Source organism: Dipodomys ordii, unplaced genomic scaffold (assembly GCF_000151885.1).
Source record: "Dipodomys ordii isolate 6190 unplaced genomic scaffold, Dord_2.0 Scaffold122, whole genome shotgun sequence".
Taxonomy (NCBI): Eukaryota; Metazoa; Chordata; class Mammalia; order Rodentia; family Heteromyidae; genus Dipodomys; species Dipodomys ordii.
Genome location: NW_012267338.1, coordinates 2,257,915 through 2,280,677, shown reverse-complemented (window position 1 = coordinate 2,280,677; position 22,763 = coordinate 2,257,915). Strand labels below are relative to the sequence as shown.

Sequence of the window (22,763 nt, the reverse complement as noted above, 5' to 3'; positions counted from 1 at the left end):
CAGCTAAACACTAAAACACCCAGCCATCCTCTGAAGGTGTCTACGTGCCTCTCTATCCTTTCTCCCTAAGTTATTGCCCAACAGCATTTACAAGTGTGCTCTGGAGCGTTCTGTCGTCCCATGGGTAATGTACTCAGCGTTGGCGTAGGCAACATCTACTTGAAAGCTAGTAGAAATTACTTGAAATTACCAATACTTTACTATTTTTTTACTTTCTAGAAATGGCTTTTTTTTCTATGATTCAGCCTACCAGTCATAATTCTTCCTCATACCAGTACAAATAACATATGTGCTTTATATAGTCTTATGTCCTGTGTATCATGAGGCTCCCAGGGATTAACTTAAAATTCACAAATGAGGAAACTGAGACTCAGAGAGAGATCCATGACTTCCCCAAGTTAGGAGGTAATGAACTGACAGATAGGAACTGGAACCAAAGTCTCCTCAGCCTCATCGCTTGACCTAAAAAGACCAGACTAAAGGCCAAGTAAAGTGGTTCAAGCCTGTAATCCCAGCTCCTTAAGAGGCAAAGAGCAAGATGATCCCTGTTTGATGACAGCCTAGGCAAAAGTTTGAGACTTCCTCTCAAACAATAAGCTGGGTATGGTGGTATGGCTTGTGATACAGCTATACCAGAGGTTGAAGAAAGGAAGGTTGTGGTCCAGGTTGACCAGGAAAAAAACATGAGATCCTACCTGAAAAAAAAAAGGCAAAAAAACAGCTGGGGGTGTGGCTCATGTGGTAGAACACCTCCCTAGCAAGTGCAAGACTCTGAACACACACACACACACACACACACACACACACACACACACACACACACTAAGCTTGGTACTGGTGACTCAGGCCTATAATTCTAGCTACTCAGGAGGCTGAGATTTGAGGATGGAATTTCTTGCTTGCAGCCTGCAACAGGAGAGGATGTACCAGATGCACCGGGGCCACGAGTCCATGCACGTGGAGATGATCCTGATCTTCGTCTCTGCCCTGGTCGTCGCCCAGGTGGCACTGGTGCAGTGGAGACAGAGGCATGGCCGCTCCTACAACGTGAGTCCTCTGGGTGCTGGACGCCTGCCTGAGCTTGTCACCTGCCACCTTCCCCTCTTGTGACCATGCTGAAGAACTGCTTTGGGTTAAGTCAGTGGTTCTCAACTAGGTGAAAAATTGTCCTTAGGAGCTGTTTTCATTTTTCTTTCTTTCTTTTTCTTTTTTGTCGGTTGTGGGGCTTGAACTCTGGGCCTAGATGCTCTTCAGCTCAAGGCAATCACTCTACCACTTGAGCTACAGTGCCACTTCCAGTTTTTGGTGGTTTGTTGGAGATAAGAGTCTCATGGCTTTTCCTGCCCGGGCTGGCTTTGAACTGAGACCCTCAGATCTCAGCCTTCTAAGTAGTTAGGATTACAGGCGTGAGCCACCAGTGCCTAGCTACAAACATGTTTTATTTGTCATGAGTCCATTGAAGGAAGTGTGGAGGAGGGGCATCTAGCTCTTCACAAGAAAAATTATCTGGCCCAAATGCTCATGGTGCCAAGGTTGAGAAATCCTGATTTAAGTGAACCAATTTCTCTTTTATGCATGAGTAGATTTCACCAATGGCCCAGGAAAGGGATGGTTTGGAATAGCAGAACTCTTGGTCCAGGAGGTCTCATGAGCTCCATCAGGGATAGAGCTGTGGTAATAAATATTACCAGTGCAGCACAGTGAATGCTCTGCAAGTCTGTGGAAATACGTCCATGCACACGTGGCGTTGTGTCTGCTGAAATCTTTTTTAAATGAGCAAGGCACAAATATTCACTTACATACTTACATATGTCTGTGCGTAGTATTGTAGAATCATCTTGCAGAGTTAAATAACAAAATCAATCCTCTGGATTTATTTGGAGACAGTGTCCTTCACATGCCAAATTCCATGTTCTTCTTGCTCATGTCATGTCCATTTTCTTCACTGCCTTTGGATCAACAGCATCAAGGTTTCCTGAAATCGGTTATTTATTTACATTTAATCATTTGTTTATTATAATCAGTTTTATTATGTAAATTCTCACCTCTGAGCATCCTCTGCCTCCTCTGTGCCATAAACACACACACACACATACCCACACACACACACACACACACGCACACAAGTAGTTGGTTTGCAGCACAAAGGAAACTAGCATCACATAAATTCTCTCCTTTTTAATACTTGCATGGTCCATTCTTCATTTTGTGCAATCAAACAAATGAAAGGTACCTTTGTTTTGATTTGACCTGCAATTCTTTTAACATTCATTCTGTGCAGGGAAACAAGGAGAAAAGAAACATGGTACCTTCGGGCAGCATCTGATTGGTCAGAAAATTCCTCCTGTTCTGATAGGTGGGTGGGGAGGATGGGGATGATAGGATCCAGACGCATGGGCTGCCTTCGCTGGTGCTGCAGATGTGTTTTATATGCACATGCCCAGATGGTGACCCCTCTGGCATTACTAATGTGTTCCACATGACAGGCCTCCCCCTTGGCATGTGTCCACCTCGATTTCACATCGTGCATGTGTTTATTTATGAGGCACAGCATTCCTCCATTTCATATGTGGCAGTTACTATTAAAAATGAAAAGGTTTAACTACTCTGGAAATTGATTTTAAAAAATCTTTTAAATTGCAATGAAATGTAGCCTTCATTTCAAAATGACTTCTCATACAATTATTGAATCCATAATGCAAATTTCTGACCTATCTCTTGACATGTTGAGAAAATATGGTGCTGGGTATCCACGTTAAAGATGGCTAAGAAACCAAATATTTGCATCCATCATACATTGTAATGATTTTTTTTTCTTTCTTTGCATTTATGATGTCCAAAGACTTTTTTTTAAAGTAGCATGTCTATACATTGAACATTGTTATTCATTGTTAATTAGATCCAGGCATCAAGTAAGAATTTTGGGATCTTCTAGAAATAGCCCATTCTTATAGATTCACAGGGAGAGAACTCATTTCTTAAAAATCGTGCCCAACTGTACATCTAATCTATCCTAATGTTCTTTTGTTGATTGTAGGGCTTGAACTCACGCCCTGGGCACTGCCTCTGAGCTGGTTTGTGCCCAAGGTTAGCACTCTATCACTTTGAGCCACAGCTCCACTTCCAGTTTTGGGGCAGTTAATTGGAGATAAAAGTCTCATGAACTTTCCTGCCCTGTCTGGCTTTAAACCATGATCCTCAGATCATGAGTAGCTCTGGAGTAGCTAGGATGACAGAGCAACCAACGCCCAGCCTATCATAAATGTTAAGGAAATGGATTACTCTTATACATGTTGGATTGTGATATACAATATAAAATATAAAAGCATAGTAATTTTAAAAAAGCATAGTAGTCTCCCTAAATGAAATCATTCAATTTTTTTATTCAGAAGTTTTCATTCTTTGGAGGGAATAAATCAAATTCTTAGAAATATGAAAAGGGCTGGAGGTGTGGGTCAGTGGTAGAGCACCTGCCAGGAAATATTAAAAGTACCAATGATGAGCAGATTTTGAAAGATGTCCATTTCCTTCTTTAATATCTGACTTAGTAGACTTTTTTTTTTTTTTGGTCCGGTCGTGGGGCCTGAACTCTGGGCCTGGGTGCTGTCCCTCAGCTCTTCAGCTCAAGGCTAGTGCTCTACCACTTGAGCCACAGCGCCACTTCCGGCTTTTTTCTTTCTGCTTATGTGGTGCTGAGGAATCGAACCCAGGGCCTTGAACATGCAAGGCATGCGCTCTCCCACTGAGCCACCTTCCCAGCCCCCTTAGTAGACTTTTTAAAGTCAGTGAATCTATAATTTATGACTTATAATAATTTATATCTTTATAATCCGCTATGGGAAATAAGTGAGCAAAAATACTGATGACATGGGGCTGGGAAGGTGGCTCAGTGGTGGAGCGCTTGCCTTGCATGCTTGAGGCCCTGGGTTCCATTCCTCAGCACCACATAAACAAAAAGAAAAAAGCCAGAAGTAGCGCTGTGGCTCAAGTGGTAGAGTGCTAGCCTTGAGCTGAAGAGCTGAGGGACAGCGCCCAGGCCCAGAGTTCAGGCCCCACGACTGGACCCCCCCCAAAAAAATACTGATGACGTGTGTGTGTGTGTATGTGTGTGTGTGTACATGTGTGCCAGTCTTGGGGCTTGAACTTACGGCCTGGGCCCTGTCCTTGAGCTTTTGGGCTCAAGGCTAGCACTCTACCACTTGAGCCACAACTCCACTTCTGGCTTTAACCACCATTAACTGGAGATAAAAGTCTCACAAACATTCCTGTCTGGGCTGGCTTTGAACCATGAGCCTTAGATCTCAGCCACCTAAGTAACTAAGATTACAGGTATGGGCTACTGATCTGGCCTGATGAGGTATTTTAATGAGTCATAACTTTCATTATCAATACTAGGCTCCAGGTGGCTAATGCTGAGTGCTAGCATAAGCATTTCTTGAGTCTTAGTTCTGCAGCAGGTGGGTTCAGGCATTTGGGAGAATTCTGTAAGTAAAGCCTGCTTTTCCTACTTGTATATATGTATGTATGCTGTGTATATGTATTGATCTCAATATCATAAATAAAGGTGCTTACTTATTCATCAGCTCTGACCACAGCCACCAATAGGATGGAAAATTAAAGCAATTTATCTGAGTAATTTGGGCAAAAGTAAAAAAATATTCCATTTACCCTGAAATTTAAAAACAACAGCAGCAGCAAAAAAAAGTTATGCAATGTTTTTCCTGAATTCTTTAGAACTCTCTCTCAAGGAATTTTCCCCAAAGGCACGTATATAACAACCTTAGTGTTTTCAGAAAGCAGACCTGCGTAATTCTAAAGAACTCTTACCCTAGTTAGTTTCTGAGAAGGAGAATGAAGATGTCACTTATTGGCAAAGTGGCTGTGGTATGCTCACCTTTAGAACACCCTCACATCCTGCCTAATAGTTTTCCTGATTGACATTAGACCACACCAAGACCTACCTTATAGGAGCCAAATATGGCTGGGTGCCAGTGGCTCGCACCTGTAAGCCTAGTTCTTCAGGAGGCTGAGGTCTGAGGATTGTGGTTCAAAGCCAACTGGGGCAGGAAAGGCCATGAGACTTTTATCTCCAATTTAACCATTCAAAAACTGGAAGTGAAGCTATGGCTCAAAGTGGTAGAATGCTAGCTTTGAGCAAAAAGTCTCAGGGAAAGCATCTAGGCCCTGAGTTCAAGTCCGCTGACTTAAAACAAAACAACAACAACAAAAACCAAGAGAGGGATTAGCCTGCGCTGAGAAGTAGAACTGTTGCTAAGGTCACAAAACCAAGTCAGTGCCTCTCTGGGCCATCGGCTCAGTCTTTCCAGTTCACTGAGCTGTGAGATTGGCGCCAGCCAGGTTAAATCCCCGTCAGTAGGCTTTACACTCACGTCAGTGGCACAGGCCACTGCAGAGCACACAGGAGTAGCAAGGAGGGGATGGGCTCTGAGTCCTCCGCTGCCACTTCCTTTATTGACACAGCTGTGCACATGCTCACAGGCAGCCCCTTGGCTCCATGCAGTGCCCTGTGGTTTTCAGAATTCTTTCTCACCTCAGGTCTCCTTCCGTCTCCACCTAAGGCAGCACAGACAGGCAGGGCAGGCATCCCCAACTGTCGCAGCTATCATGGGACTTGTTTGCCCAACATTACATTGCCCAGAATAGCTTTGTTCTGAAATAAATGGAAGGAAGTGACAGAAAGTGTGTATTTGGGATCATTTCCCATTTGGATTTTCAGAGGATTATACCAATTCTCCCCATCACTTACAGTTGGATGGTGAGCCAGTCACAGGAAGCAGATTTGGTAGTGAAGATGGCTTCTCCCATGAAGATTCTGAATGATTTAGTCATGGAGATCCAGACCTGGGGTGTAGCTCTGGAGTATGGTGCATAATTAGCTTTTCTGAGGTCCTAGGTTCAATCCCAAGCACTACAAAATAATAGTATTCACAGAGATGCTATGCAGGCCCTCGGTCATTGAAGGAGACTGTGTTCATTTCTCTGACAGCTGGTGACTTTGCTGCAGATGTGGGTTGTGCCTCTCTATTTCACCATTAAGCTTTTCTGGTGGCGGTTTCTGTCTCTGTGGGGCATGTTCTCTCTTGTCACCAGTTATATCCTCTTCAGAGCCACCCGAAAACCTCTCTCAGGAAGAACGCCACGGTATGTATCCCATTCCTTTCTTCCTCATGAGTCTGCTTATTTAACTTCTTTTATTTTTTGGTAGCATAACTATTTGGAGGTTAGTAATACTGCTGTTCATCCATGGAGGTTATTTATTAGTGAAGTTTAATAGCTGTCAAACTTATAATTTCACATTTTCACTGAGCCAGGCCAAGACTGAGAGAAGTGAAACTCCTTCTGCAAATTTCTAGACTGCTATTATTTGCAAGGTTATTTTTAGTTTTAATTCACTGTGAGTTCTGTCACAAGCACAAGTTGAAAGTCTGTGTTTTAACCTGAAAGTCTGTGTTTTAACCTGAAAATATTTAAGCTGGCATAAACAGGGTGTTAACTACGTTATTTGAGATATATAAAGTGCTCTGCATTTCAGATAACACAAACATCCTTGTCTCTGTCCCCTGCATATAATCCATATTGCATATCAACGAGACTGGTTTGCTGCCCCACTGTATAATGAGTTGTTCCAGCTAAATACAAAGTGCAGACACAGCAGCTGACTTCAGTCAGCTTCATTGTTCTCCAGGGTCATCCCCTCTCAAGTGGCCGGGGGCCCTGCATCTGCTTCTCATGCCCATGAGCCATCTTCAGTTTCCTGACTGCACAGCTCTGCACCCCAAGTCCAGTCTGAGAGCTAAAAGCTCCACTGCATTCTAAAGCAGACCTAGAAGGCATGGGAAGAGAGCCATGTGACAGTGTAATGAAGGTTCTTGTAGTAAAGTTGTAGGGAAAAGGAGCTCTTCCATGAGAGCAGTCGTAGGCCCTGACATTTTTATAGATCTTTCCTTCACCATGGGTGATAGGTGAGTCAGACCTCAGATTCCATTTAGAAATGGTAGATTCAGTATAGGAGGAAGCCAGTGGGAACAGATCAGCATCATTGGAGAGGCAAGTCCTGGGAGGGGTCTCTAGCACCAACCCTGTGGCTCCTCCTCTCCCAGAATCACCTGGCTGCAGTGCAGAGGGGCAGAGAAGGAGAAGTGAGAGTCTTTCTACTTCCTAAGGTCATACCACCCAACAAGCATGAAGTTCAGGCTCCACAGACAGGCGACGTGGAAGACCAGGTGGCTGGCCTCATCAACTGCAAGGCCCAGCTCTCACTGGGAGGCTGCTCTGAACCAGTAATACAACTTCTTACCTGGTTGATCAGTTTTCATGTCATTCGAGTAGAAACAGCTCTGGACTCTATCTTGCTTAGAAAGTTGTATCCCCAGTAGACCGGAAGAGAGAGGAGAGAAAAAGCAAGGGCAGCCATAGCAATGACCTAGTGAGCATCTTGTGTGCCACGTCTTCTAAACATTGCTGTGTCTCCACACATCATCTTCAGAATGCTGGTATTATCACTGTCCATCTCTTGGGCTTGCCACACTAGGCCCAATACTTCCAAAAGAATAAAAGCTCTTTAAAATAAAAGCTCTTTAAAAACTAAGCTACCAGTAGTATATATCTATAATTCTTTTATACTTGTGAACATAAGCATATTTACCAGAAGTTTCAAGAAATCACTTGGGATTACAGTTGTTCTAAGAGTGTTATTGCCTAAGATTTTAAGAGCATTAGCCTCAAAAATATCAATAAATCAAAAGATTATTGATGACACTGTTCGGGAAAGACCGCATACTTTTCTGTCATTTTCTGTGTTCTCCCCAATTGTCACAGATTGGTCTACAAATGGTTTCTTCTCATCTACAAATTGAGCTATGCCTTTGGTGTGATAGGCTATTTGGCGATCATGTTCACAATGTGTGGATTCAACTTACTTTTCAAGTAGGTATCTCCTGCGAGGCTAGAACACCCCCAAACACCTGACTGGGCCATTTATCTTGGCACAGACCCTCCCAGCTTTGACCCCATGGTGTTCTATGCCCCTATTTTTTTTTAAATAATACTTAACACTATGTTCCCCAATAGTGCTAATGATTGGAGGAAATCACTAGAATAGCAAGAGGCGAGTTCCTACAAAGTGAAATATTTTTTAAAGGTTTTTAAAACTTTGGAACTTTAGGGGGCTGGGAAGGTGGCTCAGTGGTAGAGCGCTTGCCTTGCATACCTGAGGCCCTGGGTTCGATTCCTCAGCACCACATAAGAAAAAAGCCGGAAGTGGCGCTGTGGCTCAAGTGGTTGAGCGCTAGCCTTGAGCTGAAGAGCTGAGGGACAGTGCCCAGACCCAGAGTTCAGGCCCCACGACTGGACCCCCCCCCCAAAAAAAACAAAAACTTTGGAACTTTAAAGAGAATCTGTACTTGAGCTACAAAGTTCACCATTAAAAGTAGGCCTCTAATGGTGATGGAGTATCCTGATTGGGCGGGAACTTCCAATCATATGTGTCCTTTCTTTGTATCTACAGAAGCAGCGTACTGTCCAATGAGGTTGCTACTAGCTCCTATGACTATTGAAAGCTTGAAATATGAAATGAGATGTGTTATAATGTGAAATGTACCAGCATCTATAACAAACCAATGTACTGGCAGATATAACAAACCAACTAGGCAAGAAAGAAGATTCAAACTCGTTTAGGGCTAATTCTTCATCTTTTAAAAGATCTTTCCCTTAAAAAGAAGTGTGGGAGGAGGGGAAGGACTAGCACAGAGAACCCCAGTATTTGAAATATGCTTCAACTTGTTAAAAATTGTTTTCATAAAAATAGTTTTCATTAATTCATTATAACTAAGGCATAGTGCCAAAGGTCCTCAAAAATCTGAGCTTGAGCCAGGCATGGTGGCTCATACCTATAATCCTAGCTATTCAGAAGGCAAAGATAGCAAAGATGGTAGTTTGAGACCAGCCTGGGCAAAACACAGTTCAGAGGATCTCATTTCAACAAAGACAAAGTTAGGCGTGATGGTTCCTGCCTATAATCCCACTACAGCAGAAAGTGTAAACAGGAGGATCACAGTCCAGGCCAGTCCAGGCCAATCCAGACAAAAGGCAAGACCTGGTCTCAAAAATAACCAGAGCACAAAGCATATGGCCCAAGTGGTAGAGCACCCAGTAAAATCTGAACTTGATTCCTGGCTTTGCTAACTATTGATTGTCATGTGAAGCAACTATTTTTTCCCCTCCAAGTCTTCATCTTTTCACGTATAAAGAATAAATCATTGTATCTATCCCAAACATTTGTTAGGCAAACGAAGTATTTGGAAGCATTTTATAGACTAAAGTGTACAAGAGAACTTGCAGCTCTTGTTATCTGGTAAATGCTTTAAAAATGCTACCATGCAGAGACGCCACCCAAGACCAACTCAACTAGCGTCCTTGGTGAGCTGATGCATCAGCACATATTAAAACTCCCTTGTGATTCTAGTCTATGGCTGGGGCTGGAACCTACTTCTATGGTGGTTATTAATACTAGCCACTCACAGGAGTCATTTGGTGTTTTTGCTGCCTGAGTCCCATCCTGGGGCTATTAGAGATTATGATTAGGACTGATCTGGCCTGTGGCCTGGAGAAATAGCTTTTAATAAGCTTCCCGGACCTTTCTGTGCTTAGCCAACTTTGAAACCACTGGTAAGAATGACATTGTTCTTAAGAGTTGTTAATCTCTTGCTATGCCTTATTTATAAATTAAGCTTCATCGTAGATGTGCGTATAGAGGTAAAAACAATCTGCATGGGGCTCAGCAGTGAGATGTCACGTACCCACTGAGGGTTTGGGAATGTGTCACCCAAGAATAAGGGGACTCCCCAGGAGTTCCTTGTCCACCAGCTCTGAACGGTGCCATTTGAGAGAAATTTAAATTCACTCAGGGGCTACATTCTTACTTCCTGGTGATGTTGTTTTACGTAGAATCAAAGCCAGGGATTCCATGGAGTTTGGCATCGTTTCCTTGTTCTATGGCCTCTACTACGGGATAATGGGGAGAGATTTTGCTGAGATCTGCTCGGATTTCATGGCTTCTACTATTGGGGTAAGTGCTGCTTTTCCTTGCTTGAAATCATTTATGACATGGGAAAAATGGTCTCATCTTAATATTTCCATCCACGTTTGCGTCTTTTCCTCTGGAACTGCTTTGGTTCTCTCAGCTCCACTGATTCTTGCCTCAGAAAATAGTCCTGGCTAACTAATTAGAAAACACATTTCTTATATATAACAGCGAGGAGTAAGTCATCTTGTAGTAATCCTGTGCCATTAATAAAATATGATATTTATTCAGGTCATCATCCATAGGATACTTCTAACCAAAACCCTTTCTCTCTCCTGAAACTCCACCTACTGCAAATAAAATTCATATTTGAGAGGCTGTGGTATAGCTCAGTAGTAGAACTCACCCTGGGTTGTATCCTCAGCACCACAAATCATCTAGATTTGTATTTGATGCTTCATGAAAGCACTTTGGCATCGACAGTAACTCGCTGTGATACTCACCAGAAAGATTAAGTTATTACGACCCAGCATCCAAAGAAACAGAAAATACAAAAGGTGTGTTGATGGTATATTGGTGCCTTTCATATTTTAAAATCCCAAACAGCGTGTGTGTGTGTGTGTGTGTGTGTGTGTGTGTGTGTGTGTGTGTGTGTGTTCCACTGTCTTAAAATGATTAAACATTAGAATAAACATACTTTCCAGTTAGATGGATTCCAGATTTGGGCTTCGAGAACATTCCTCTATGCCTGACCATGCTGCACACCTCTAAACAGTTACAAACCCAGGGGTCCACATCCTCTTCCCTTCTTGTCTCGTGATACACAGCCAGATCTGAAACAGGAAAACGAGTGTAAGAGAAGAGCCGGCTTCTGGGTTCTTTGAGCTCCATTTGCACCCCTTGACCTTATCAGCACCTCTTTGTCTTCCTTCCACCGGGGCTCTCTCCCATCCTCCTTCTAGACCCACACCCATCCTCTGCAGTGCACTGCTGCAGCAGCAGGCCCTGGGAACTTGGTGGTCAGGTGTGGTCTGTGGGCAAGCTGCCTTTCTGATGAGGTTCAAGGTGGGCACAGAAGGCCACTCCCCGTTCCAATGAAATCCAGAGTCATATCGACCTCCTTCCCCCTTCCTCTCCCCACCAATGCTCAAAGCATTTATGAGCAGGGTTTGAGGAAGAGAAGGGTGGTGTTGGGCCAGTTCTCCTGTGGACCAAGAAGAAGAGATTTCAGCTGGCCAAACAACCAGCTTTTCAGAGACCTCACTTGATCCAACCCCTCCAACAGTCCAGCAGTGCTCAGTCCGTGCTGTGGGCCTCTGTGGCCTTCATGCTAGCTCCCAACTCTATACAAATCACTGCATCCAGCCACTGGATCAGCCACCAGTGTGCATGTGTCTGTGAGTGGTGTGTGTGTGCGAAGAAGCAAACAAAGGAGGACCAGCCTCCATTCCCAGACCAGTGTCTGAGCCTCACACCAGATCAATTAAGCCAGAATCTCCGGGAATGAAGCCAATGCATCTGCTTGGTTTAAAAATCCTCCTTAGGAAAAAAAAAAAAAAGAACGAGCTATTAAGCCATCTAAAATCATGGACAAATCTCAAATGCATGTTGCTGAGGGTGAGGAGCCAGTCCAAAAGGAGTCTGTAAAGAATGGTTCCTTTTATATGACATTTCAGGAAAGGCCCAACCGTAGCAGCGCAGGGCTGCAGGGGTTTAGGGAGGGAGCAGGGGTGAATAGCTGAAGCTCAGGGATTTATTTTTATATGTGTATAGACTTCCTTAAGACGTTGTTTTCCATAGAACCAGAGCAGAGGGTCCACAGACTTTGGCACTGCATGCTTTTTCTGTGGCTCTCAGATGGAGTCCTAGGGACACTTTACTGAGACCTGCTCAGACTACAGTCAAGTGGAAGACTCATTCTGTTTCACGCTAGGACAAGGAGATGAGACACACAGCATTTTTCAGAATCTTTAAGAATGATGTTTCAGAAAGAATGAACCTTCATGCATGCAAAATTGAAAAGTTATTTAGGAGGTCAGAGGATTCCGCAGAAGAATGAAGACTGAGAAGAAGGAATCTCATTGTATTGCGAATGTGTGAACTAGCCCTATTGAAGGTAGAGGATGTGTTATCCTAAGGAAATTTAAAATGAGCGGAGAATATAAGACCAAAAGCAAGAGGAACTGTACATTACATTGTAATCTGGCTGATAAAGTCATGCCTCCAAGCTTTTGGATGAACAATTCTGATGCCCCTCTACATGTATTCTGAAATTGAGCCACTGAAAAATAAATGGATATCTGATTATAGAAGCTAGGTTTCTCACTGTCTGAATAAACAATTACAGGCAAGAAGAAGGAGCTATGAGATATTAAAATGGGATCCAGCTTTAGCTTAGTATAAATTTAGATGAACATGTAAGTACAGAATACTTGGAGCTGTGGACATATACACATGTTAGTATATGCAGATATATTTTCTTGTACTGTCTGCTAAGAGATTGTAGAAACAATGCCTCCTTCTACACCCCAATTTCCAGATCTTGGTTTCTAATACTATTCCATAATAAAAAGAAACATGGGCTGGGCACCAGTTGCTCACACTTGAAATGCTACTTATTTAGGAGGCTAAGATCTGAGGATCCTAGTTCAAGGCCAGCCTGGGCAGAGAAGTCCACAAAGCTCTTATTTCTAATTGACCAGCTAAAACCTAGAGGTGGAGGTATGGCTCAAGTGGTAGAATGCTAGCGTTGAATATAAAGGAGTGGGAGGCTCTGAATTCAAGCCCCAGTACAGACACACACACACACACACACACACACACACACACAATCTGCTAATAGGAGAAACTGGATGTATGGCATATATACTGTCTTTATAGATATTAGATATTTTAAATGTAAAACTACTAAAAAATACATTTTCTATTAAGAAAAAAAAGCCTGATGTCTTGCCCAAATTGAGAACTACCTCTTCAGCCCTGGAAGGTCTAGGTACCCTAGGATTCTAAAAGCACTGCCTTCTAAGAGCGACAAGTCTGTGAGCTCCCTGTAAAAACATGGCATTTAAAAACAAGACAAGTGCTTGGATTTACTACAGCTCTCCGTGTCATACTCTGAAGAGGAAAGGAAGGGCCAGGTAAGAGCTAAGCTCCAAGGCTTCCTGTGTGATTGAGAAACTCCAGCCCTGGGCAAAACCTCGTCTCTTTCAAGGGAAGACTACAGGTAGACACTATGATTAGCAATGAACTTCGGGTCCCCTTGGGATTCAGTGGGCTGTGCCTGGAAATCTCAACTCCCCTGCTGCCTTGTTCCTACAAGAAAAGGTGGCAAGAGTTCTAACCCAGGAGATTCTGCTAGGAGCTGGGGCTGCACTGTGTTCAGAAATGGTGGGTGCCTGCTGTCAAACAGTGTTCCCCTTGCCCATTTCCTGACAGTTCTACAGTGTCAGCGGGATGCCCACCAGGAGCCTGGCAGACAATATCTGTGCCGTGTGTGGGCAGAAGATCATCGTGGAGCTCGAGGAAGAAGGGCTCATTGAGAACACCTACCAGCTCCCATGCAATCATGTGTATCCTTTGCCCAGCCCTCGCTGCACCCAGCCCAGCTCCCTTCCCTCCCTCTCCCCTCCTTCCCTCCCTCTCCTCTCTTCCCCAGCTTCTGGCTTGCTTAGCCTCCCTCTCCAAGCCCCACATCTTCACTCCTCTGGCCAATTCTATTTCTGAGACTTTCTGACGATCCTTCTTGCATTGTGAACTCCTAATTAATATGAACATGCTCTACAATAATTTCAGTCTCCTAAAAGGTCTCTCAGTCCCCATAAACCAGAAGGCAGTATTGACTGAAGGGAGCTCATTGGGAAATGGTGGAAGCCATAGATGAACACCGAGCCAAAAAGGACCAAAAGAGAAAAATGGGGGTTGAGAGTAAGAAAATAAAGGGGCTGGGAGTGTGGCACATGAGCTCTCAGACTAAGGCAGGCCTGGCTTCCATCCCCAAGGGAGGAGCACAAGCCAGTGTGAGTGGGGCCTGGTGGTATCTCAACCTTGACACAGTGCACTTGGTCTAGAAAGAATCCAGGGAACCCATTTGGAACAACAAGAGACAGAGATGGTTGTGGGAGAAAACCAAGATCCTCACCAGCTTTCTTATTAAGTCTGAGCCCTAAGTCTAAGCTTTTGGCTCACACATGTAATCCTAGCTACTCAGGAGGCTGAGATCTGAGGATCCTGGTTTGAGGCCAGCCTGGGCAGACTCCTATCTGCATTTCACTAGCAAACCCCCAGAAGCAGAGCAGCGGCTCAAGTAGAGCAGTAGCTTTGAGCAAAATAGCTCAGGGACAGTGTTTTCCATTCCCTTCCCTCCCCCCAAAAGTCACACTACATGCAATAAGAAAATACTTCAGGCAACTACAAGAAAGACCAAAATTTGATGTCTTGTTCTTGAACTGTTGGGCTCTTCAGCTATGTGCTCCTCCTCAGGTAATTCTCTAAGGCTGAGGGGGAGCCTGTGGTGACGGTAATGGACAAGCCATGGTGTGGAAACTAGCTGTTCTTTCTGGGAACCCCCCAGCAGGCCTTGAGAAAGGCCTCAGTACACCAAAAACCATGTGCATCAAAACCCCTGCACAAAGCAGTGCATGTTGTCCAGGCATGTGGCTGTGGGTACCAAAGTTTGGATTTGGGTTGGCAAGCAAGGCATACTTTAATTTGTTCCTAAATACAAAACAAAGCATCATTTATCTTTAGTTCATAGAGCAGGACCAGTCTCACAGCATTGTCCCTCTACAAAGCTGGAGCTCTGTGTGCCGCTCAGGCCGGCTGCGCCCCTCCCCAGCCCACTGTATGCGGCCTACAATACCTTCTCTCTCCAAAGAGCACTGATGAGCCAGCGCCGTTTAATCTGGACAGTTTCCACCTCTTCAATTCTGAGTCAGAAATCCAAATGCATCTCAAATGTAACAGGAGCCTTCGCTCCCACATTTAAGCCTTAAAATGTCAAGGGAAGAAACATGAAGATATCCCATATGGAATTCTGTAGTGCTTTTTTCAATACCATACCTTTCTCTCTTCTCCCCCCACTCCCAAAAAAGATCATTCTTAGTTAGAAAAGTTCCAAGTCTGGCCTGGGTTTTAATATGATTTACTTTTCAAATGTTGGCACAGAGCCCCTTCTGCCATTTGCAAATGGAAATATTTTCTCTCTCCACCTTTAAAAGCCCTTAGGGATTGTTGGACATGTGTGCATATGTAATCTAAAATGTAGTCACCTTGAAATTTGCCTTGCAGGGAGTATTATTAATGGCTCATTTGAGCATGAGTCATCTCAGCGAGAGCTGGGCCCGTGTGGTCACACTGAGGAGGGATTATGTGGGGGTGTCTCTGCAGCCATCCGGCAATGTGAGCGTTTCTCAGCATGGAGACCGGGGGGTGAAAGAGTATGTTTAAGAAAATGTGGCCGGGTGCTGGTGGCTCACTCCTGTAACTCTAGCTATTTAGGAAGCTGAGATTTAAGGTTTGAAGCCAGTCTGGGCAATGAAGTCCAACTAGTCACAGAAAAAGCCAGAAATGGTACCGTGGCTCAAGTGGTAGAGTGCTAGTCTTGAGCTAAAAGGAGCTCAGAGACAGTGCCCAGGACTAGCAAGAAAGAAAGAATGAGACAGAGAGAGAAGAAAGAAAGAAAGAAAGAAAGGAGGGAGGGAGGGAGGGAGGGAGGGAGGAAGGAAGGAAGGAAGGAAGGAAGGAAGGAAGGAAGGAAGGAAGGAAGGAAGGAAGGAAAGAAAGAAAGAAAGAAAGACCAAGGAAGGAAGAAAGAAAGGGAAAGGAAAGAACAGAACATGTGGACATTTTTCATGCTGAACTCTATACCCAGATGGCAGATAGGGCTATATTATAGCCTTTTTGAAAAAGGACTGTATGGGTTTGGATTCAAATAGGTTTGTTGCAATCTATTTTCTGTTGACCTAAAGATATATATATATTTTTTTTGGGGGGGGTCCAGTAGTGGGGCCTGAACTCTGGGCCTGGGCGCTGTCCCTCAGCTCTTCAGCTCAAGGCTAGCGCTCTACCACTTGGGCCACAGCGCCACTTCCAGTTTTTTTTTTTCTGCTTATGTGGTGCTGAGGAATTGAACCCAGGGCCTCATGCATGCAAGGCAAGCACTCTACCACTGAGCCACCTTCCCAGCCCCAAGATATATTTTCTTAATGTCCCAAACTTCTCAACATAGAATTGAGAGATTACCCACAGCCTTGCTGCTGTGGCGCCTCACAGCTGTCTATGCATCAGCCAGGACAAACAGGTGTGAGGCAGGCTGGTCAGAGGACTGTGATCCACTATTCCTATGCTAGTGGTAGAAGAAATCAATCAATCAATAGGATGAATTTCAATTTACACACAATCATTTTGTCCCTATCTGTAGTTTTGTAAACGCTGGAAATATTTATTTCCAAAAACTGCTTTTGAATGATTCATTCAACAAATATTTCTTAGATACTTGCTTAACGTAGTGAGGACAGGAAGATGAATAAGACAGTCCTCTAGGTAACATATGGCCTGAGAGACAGAGAGAAAGAGAGCACAAAGGATTTCATGATGCCTAGAGTAAGTTCCTTGTATTGAAAGAACATGGAAGGAAGAGAGGAAGGAAAGGAGGGAGGGAAGGAGGAAAGTAGGGAATGAAAAATGGATGGAAGGAGGGAGGAAAGGAATGATTGATTCTCAAATTTATTAACATAATTTAAATTTGCCTAAGACAAGTCTGATTATATAGAAAATAACAAGTAAGGGGCTGGGAAGGTGGCTTGCATGCCTGAGGCCCTGGGTTCAATTCCTCAGCACCACATAAGCAAAAAGAAAAAAGCCGGAAGTGGTGCTGTAGCTCAAGTGGTAGAGCACTAGCCCTGAGCTGAAGAGCTGAGGGACAGTGCCCAGGCCCAGAGTTCAGGCCCCATGACTGGACCCAAAAAAAAAGAAAGAAAGAAAATAACAAGTAAGTGACAAAAAGTAGAACTGAGTAGGTTCACACCTATAAATTATAGCTACTTAAGAGGCTGAGATCTGAGGATTGAGGTTCAAGGTCAACTTGGGCAGGAAAAGTTATCTCCATTTTACTACTAAAAAGCCAGAAGTGGAGCTGTGGCTCAAGTGATAGAACACTAGCCTTAAGCAAAAAAGCTCAGGAACAGTGCCCAGGCTGTGAATTCAAGGACTGGTGCAAATTTAGAATTAGGAAGTACTAAGGTGAATACATGAAAAAAATGCTTGAGTGTAAAAGCAGCCATCTGTTTTTATCTAGTTCTTACTAGAGTGAAGTGGAGAAAGAACTTACAAGTAAGGTCAAGAAGTTACGAGCCACAGAGTGAGCAAGCACGAGCGCAAGCCCCTTCACAGCTCATAGTCCTCGCTTGGGGCTCTCTGTCGCCTAGAGTCTCCTTAAAGAAGTGTAGGCCTCGCAGCCATCCCCACCCCGGGCTACTAAGCTAAGATCTCTTCCACGTCACCAGTCCTTACTCCTGACTATCTAGAACTTCCCTAACAAGTTCCTTCAGCTTTCATGAATTCTGCATCCGAGGCTGGTGTATTGTTGGGAAAAAGCAGACCTGCCCATACTGCAAAGAGAAGGTGGATCTGAAGAGGATGATCAGCAATCCGTATCCTTTCGCAAATGTGCAAACTACTATCTCAACTATTTCTAGGGGTGCATTCTTTAAGCTAGCCTTTCATTATTGCTCTACAGCTACATTGTCTCTAACAACCTATTTCAAAATGGCTTGTCTAGGGCTGGGAAGGTGTCTTAGTGATAGAGTGCTTGTCTGGCATGCATGAAGCCCTGGGTCGATTCCTCAGTACCACATAAACAGAAAAAGTGCTGTGGCTCAAGTGGTAGATTGATAGCCTTGAACAAAAGAAACTCAGGGACAGTCCCCAGGCTCTGAGTTCAAGCCCCAGCATTGGCAAGAAAAAAAATGGCTTGTCTATGTTAGCGCTCTGGTTAGGAAGTGAAATGCCTAACATACTACTTTTTCTGTCTCATATTTTCCACATTAAGGGATTTAGCAGAAATGAAACAGGATATTGAAAACCATAAGGAAAATACAAAGGAGGGATGCATGCATGATTGAACTGGATGGGTGATGGGAGGGGAGATTAATAGGTAAGTTAGAGTCCAAAATGTAAAAGCCCCAAGTATGAACTGAAGTGTAGAGAAATACATTTTTAGGCCAAACTACATTTTCTCCTCGCCCTGAATTTCAGTGTTTTAAATTCCTTGCGGTGTCTCTGCTCTTTTTAGGCTAAGCCCTCGCGGTAATGATACTGAAAGGAGACAAACTCCTACAAATACGATCAGTGTATGGCAGCAACTAGATTTTTTATAGACGCCAGGAACTCAACAGAAGAAATGCAGGTCTCATTAAGACCAGGGAAAGGGAATGGCCCTGATCCAGAGCTAACAGAAAGATAACCCTCCGCCTCACAGTTCTGTGGGTGCTCATGATAGCTAATGGCAGCAGCACCCCATCTCTGAGTTTCAAGAAGGGCATCTGGGAAGGAGGCCTCGGGCCTCAGGCCTTGCCGTGATGGCATCGAACACCTACACCACCATCTTCGCTCCATTTACAGGCCTGACTCTTGGTGAACTCACTCAATGCTGACCCTGTGCCGCTTCCTGCTCCTCCCTCTCCATTTACTGACCCTCCTGTCACCTTCTAGAATATGACATGAACCAGAAGCACTTTCAGGTAGGAACTAATAAGCCTACAATGCATAATCTTTGTCAGAAAACTGATGATTAACGGTTAGGCAAGCTGGCTCACACTTGTAATTCCAGCTACCCAGGAGGCAAAGATAGGACCACAGTTCAAGAACAACTCAGGCAAAAAGTGAGACCCTCATCACATAAACTAGTGGGGCACAGTGGTGCATGCTATAATCTCAGCTACTCAGAAGTTGGATATAAGAGGATTGTGGTTCAAGGTTATTGCTGAGCAAAAATAGTAAACTATACCTGAAAAATAAACTAAATGCAGATTTGTCTGTAGGCCTAGCTCAAGTGGTACAGAGCCTTCCCAGCAAGCATGAGGCCCTGAGTTCAAACTCCATTACTGCTCCTCCCCCCAAAAAATAAAAGGAAAAAGAAAAGTTTAAGTATAAAAGGGTGACTTGTTTCTTTATACATTCTGGAGAGAATAAACTAATAAATATCACCTGCATTCTTTCTAGAGACACAATGTAAGGTAAAGTTATATGTAAAAAGCTGCCCTTTGTAAAACTGCTACCAGAGATAAGGATTATGTTCCTTTAGGACTATTTGTTTTGTTTTTTTGGTTTTTGTTTTTGTCGGTCGTGGGGCCTGAACTCAGGGCCTGGGTGCTGTCCCTCAGCTCTTCAGCTCAAGGCTAGCACTCTACCACTTGAGCCACAGCGCCACTTCTAGCTTTTTTTGGTTTTGTGGTGCTGAGGAATCAAACCCAGGGCCTTATGCATGCAAGGCAAGTACTCCACCACTGAGCCACCTTCCCTGCCCAGCCCAGGACTGTTTGTTAAAGATACCAGGTAAAGGTATGTCTTATATGTTGAACTAATGCTGTAGTTGTCATTGTTTACACTAGACCCATGCACTTGAGTGAGCATGCATGGGCAAGAGCTATGCTCCTACCCCATGTTATATAGACAGAAGGTTCCCTCCCCTCCTCCTACATCAGTCATGGGCTTGCAGTCAGGGTCTGGGCACTGTCCTAAGCTCTTTCACTCAAGGCTAACACTACCACTTTCAGCCACAGCTCCACTTCTAGTTTTCAGGTGGTTAATTGGAGATAAGGGTCTCATGGACTTTCCTGCCCAGGCTGGCTTTGAACAGGGATCTTCAGATCTCAGCTTCCTCGGTTGCTAGATAACAGGCGTGAGCCACTGGCACCTGGTTTGGTTTCTATTTCTTTTCAGTGTGGTATAAATAACAATGATAACCATAATAGTATAAAAAGAAGAATTTGACAGACTTCTTTTTTGCTTTTTACCTTTTATTTTGGCAGTACTGGTATTTGAAGGCAGAGCCTTGGGCCTGCAGACACTGTAACATTAAACCCTCAATCCATTTTGGTTTTTATTTTTGTTTTTTGAATAAGGGCTCACTTTTTGTCTAGGCTAACCTGGACCTCGGTCCTCCTGTTGACATATCTCATATAGCTGGGATGACAGTTGAGTAGCAACAAATCAAATCTAGTTGATTTGATTGGTTGAGGTGGCCTGTGAACTCTTTGCCTGGCTGGCCTCAAATGATGACCCTCCCAATCCCAGCTACCTGAGTACCTAAGTTTACAGATGTACACTGATAGAGGGCTTTTAACTGAGCACAGAGGATGAACAAGAAAGAAGACACCCCTTCATTACATTACATTGTCTGTTATAGTTGCAAGTGACATTGATGAATGTTTCTGGTACTTTGGCTTTCTATCCAACAAATTCCTTTACTGAGATTCAGCTGGGAGCGCACACATTTTCTGTACGGACAGATCCTGGACTGGCTTCGTTACTTGGTGGCTTGGCAACCTGTGGTGATTGGAATAGTTCAAGGCATTAACTATTCACTAGGGCTGGAATAGTGCAGCAGACTTACCCCAGAAGCAATGGACAGCATGGCTGGAATATTTTTAAATCCTTGGTCCTACATGCAATATTAATATTTAATTTTAGAGATAATCTTCAGAATACTACAAACAAAAATAAACTAAAATATAATATTTGGTGTCACCCTAGAGCAATTTATCTCTGGAAATAACTGAAGAGAAACTGAACAATGGATTCAACAAATAAAAGATGCTGTTTCATCTTTTTTCTTACAACTTTCTAATATGACATATCTGGTTACACCCCACCATGTACACTACACACCCAGTTTGGCTTACAATGCTCTGATCTGTGAAGATTTTCAAAAGCTCGCAAAATGCTCCTCACAGGGAACATTTAGTTACAATTTAGTTATAGCAGTGGGTTTTTTTTGCCAGTCCTGGGGCTTGAACTCAGGGTCTGGGCACTGTCACCGAGCTTCCTCTGTTCAAGGATAGCACTCTACCACTTAGATAGCACTCTACCACTTACGCCATAGCACCACTACTGGCTGTTTCTGTTTATGAGGTACTGAGGAATCAAACCCAGGCCTTCATGCATGCTAGGCAACCACTCTACCACTAAGCCATGTTCCCAATCCAATATAACAGTATTCTAATTAACGTCTTTTCTAGGCACTGTGGCAACTTGGCACCACAAAGCCTGTACAAAGGGTCACTCACAATGCTCCAGTAGCAGGGCTACCACTTTGCTGGGACTAAACACTAAGCACTTAAAGGAGAGAATATTCACACATCCCACATGTAAGCCTACAAGCATACACCACATCCTGTCTGAAACCTCTGCCCTCATCTTTTTCATAGTACATACCAGTACCTGAAACTGTATCCGGCTGCATTGCTTGTTTTCCACTCAGTGAAGGCAAGGAATTTCATCCATTCTGCTCTCTACTGTACTCATAGCACTTAAAGCAATGCCCAGCACAAAACTTACACACATGATAAGTGTTTGTTGAAAGAAGAATAACTAATCTGGCAGGAGGAAACAAAATTAGCTGAATAGGGATGATGAATCAGAAAGAACTGGCCCAAGAATGATGTGTTGGATTCCAAAAAAGGAATTCATGTGTTCATGTGTTAAACAGGCACTAAGGGAACATAAGACCACTACCCTCATATGGAGTAGAAAGGAAATTCACTAGTGGTTATTCTCCTTGTCCAAATACTGGCAGTGTACTTAATGCTAGCCAAAGGTCCCCCCTTCAAGATAACTCACACTAAGATTTCTACTTGCTGTGAACTTTCCATCTTTACACTACTCGATGCCTCAGTATTACAACTGGTTTGCCATCCAGACTTCTAGAAGGCCTAATTCCAGTTGTTTCTGTACTCAGCAAGACATCACTAATTCAATACTCATTATATGGTAGGCACACTCAAGAGGTAAGAACACAAAACAAGGTCCCTAAGTTTAGTCCATCAGCAATGAACAATTCTCACATTTGCAGACAGTACTAAAAATTATTTTTATCTTTTTTTTTAAATTACAGATGCTATTACATTGATCTCTAATGTATTTGCCACTTACCTTTTATAGATAGTTGCCAGGAAATAGCTTCTAGACCCCTTTAGAACTCTGGACTCAGGGCCTAATGCAGTATGGCCCTCACAGTCCAGATATATGAAGTAATCACTGTGTTAGTCAGCTTTCGGTTACTGTAACAAATACCTGCAATAATCAGCTTTCAAAAAGGAAAGGTTTGGGCTTGGAAGGTGGCTCAGTGGTAGAGTGCTTGCCTTGCATGCATGAGGCTCTGGGTTCGATTCCTCAGTACCACATAAGCAGAAAAAGCTGGAAGTGGTGCTGTGGCTCAAGTGGTAGAGCACTAGCCTTGAGCTGAAGAGCTGAGGGACAGCGCCCAGGCCCAGAGTTCAGGCACCATGACTGGCAAAAAAAAAAAAAAGGAAAGATTTGTTTAGGTTCACAGTTTTGGGAGGTCTGGTCCACAGTTTTGGTTAGTTGGCCCGTGTTGCTTTTGGGCTTGTGACAAGCAGAGGGCCCATGGAGAAAAAGATGCTGAGAAACAAAGAGAAATGGAAAAGTTTTTTCAGAGTTAGAAACAAGGACTTTGCATCGAAGAAAAGAAACACCATCTATG

The 22,763-nt window shown here is 43.7% G+C and overlaps 1 protein-coding gene across 1 annotated transcript; it reads left to right on the top strand.

Annotated features, from left to right (window-relative positions):
- Positions 1-885: 885 nt before the first annotated feature.
- Rnf175 (ring finger protein 175) lies at positions 886-20,877 on the top strand. The gene is made up of 7 exons (XM_013029714.1): positions 886-1,047; positions 6,008-6,162; positions 7,840-7,947; positions 9,967-10,087; positions 13,478-13,611; positions 17,590-17,691; positions 20,520-20,877. The coding sequence occupies exons 1-7, from the start codon at positions 886-888 to the stop codon at positions 20,638-20,640; spliced, it is 903 nt and encodes a 300-aa protein (XP_012885168.1). The 3' UTR covers positions 20,641-20,877.
- The last annotated feature ends 1,886 nt before the right edge of the window (positions 20,878-22,763 follow it).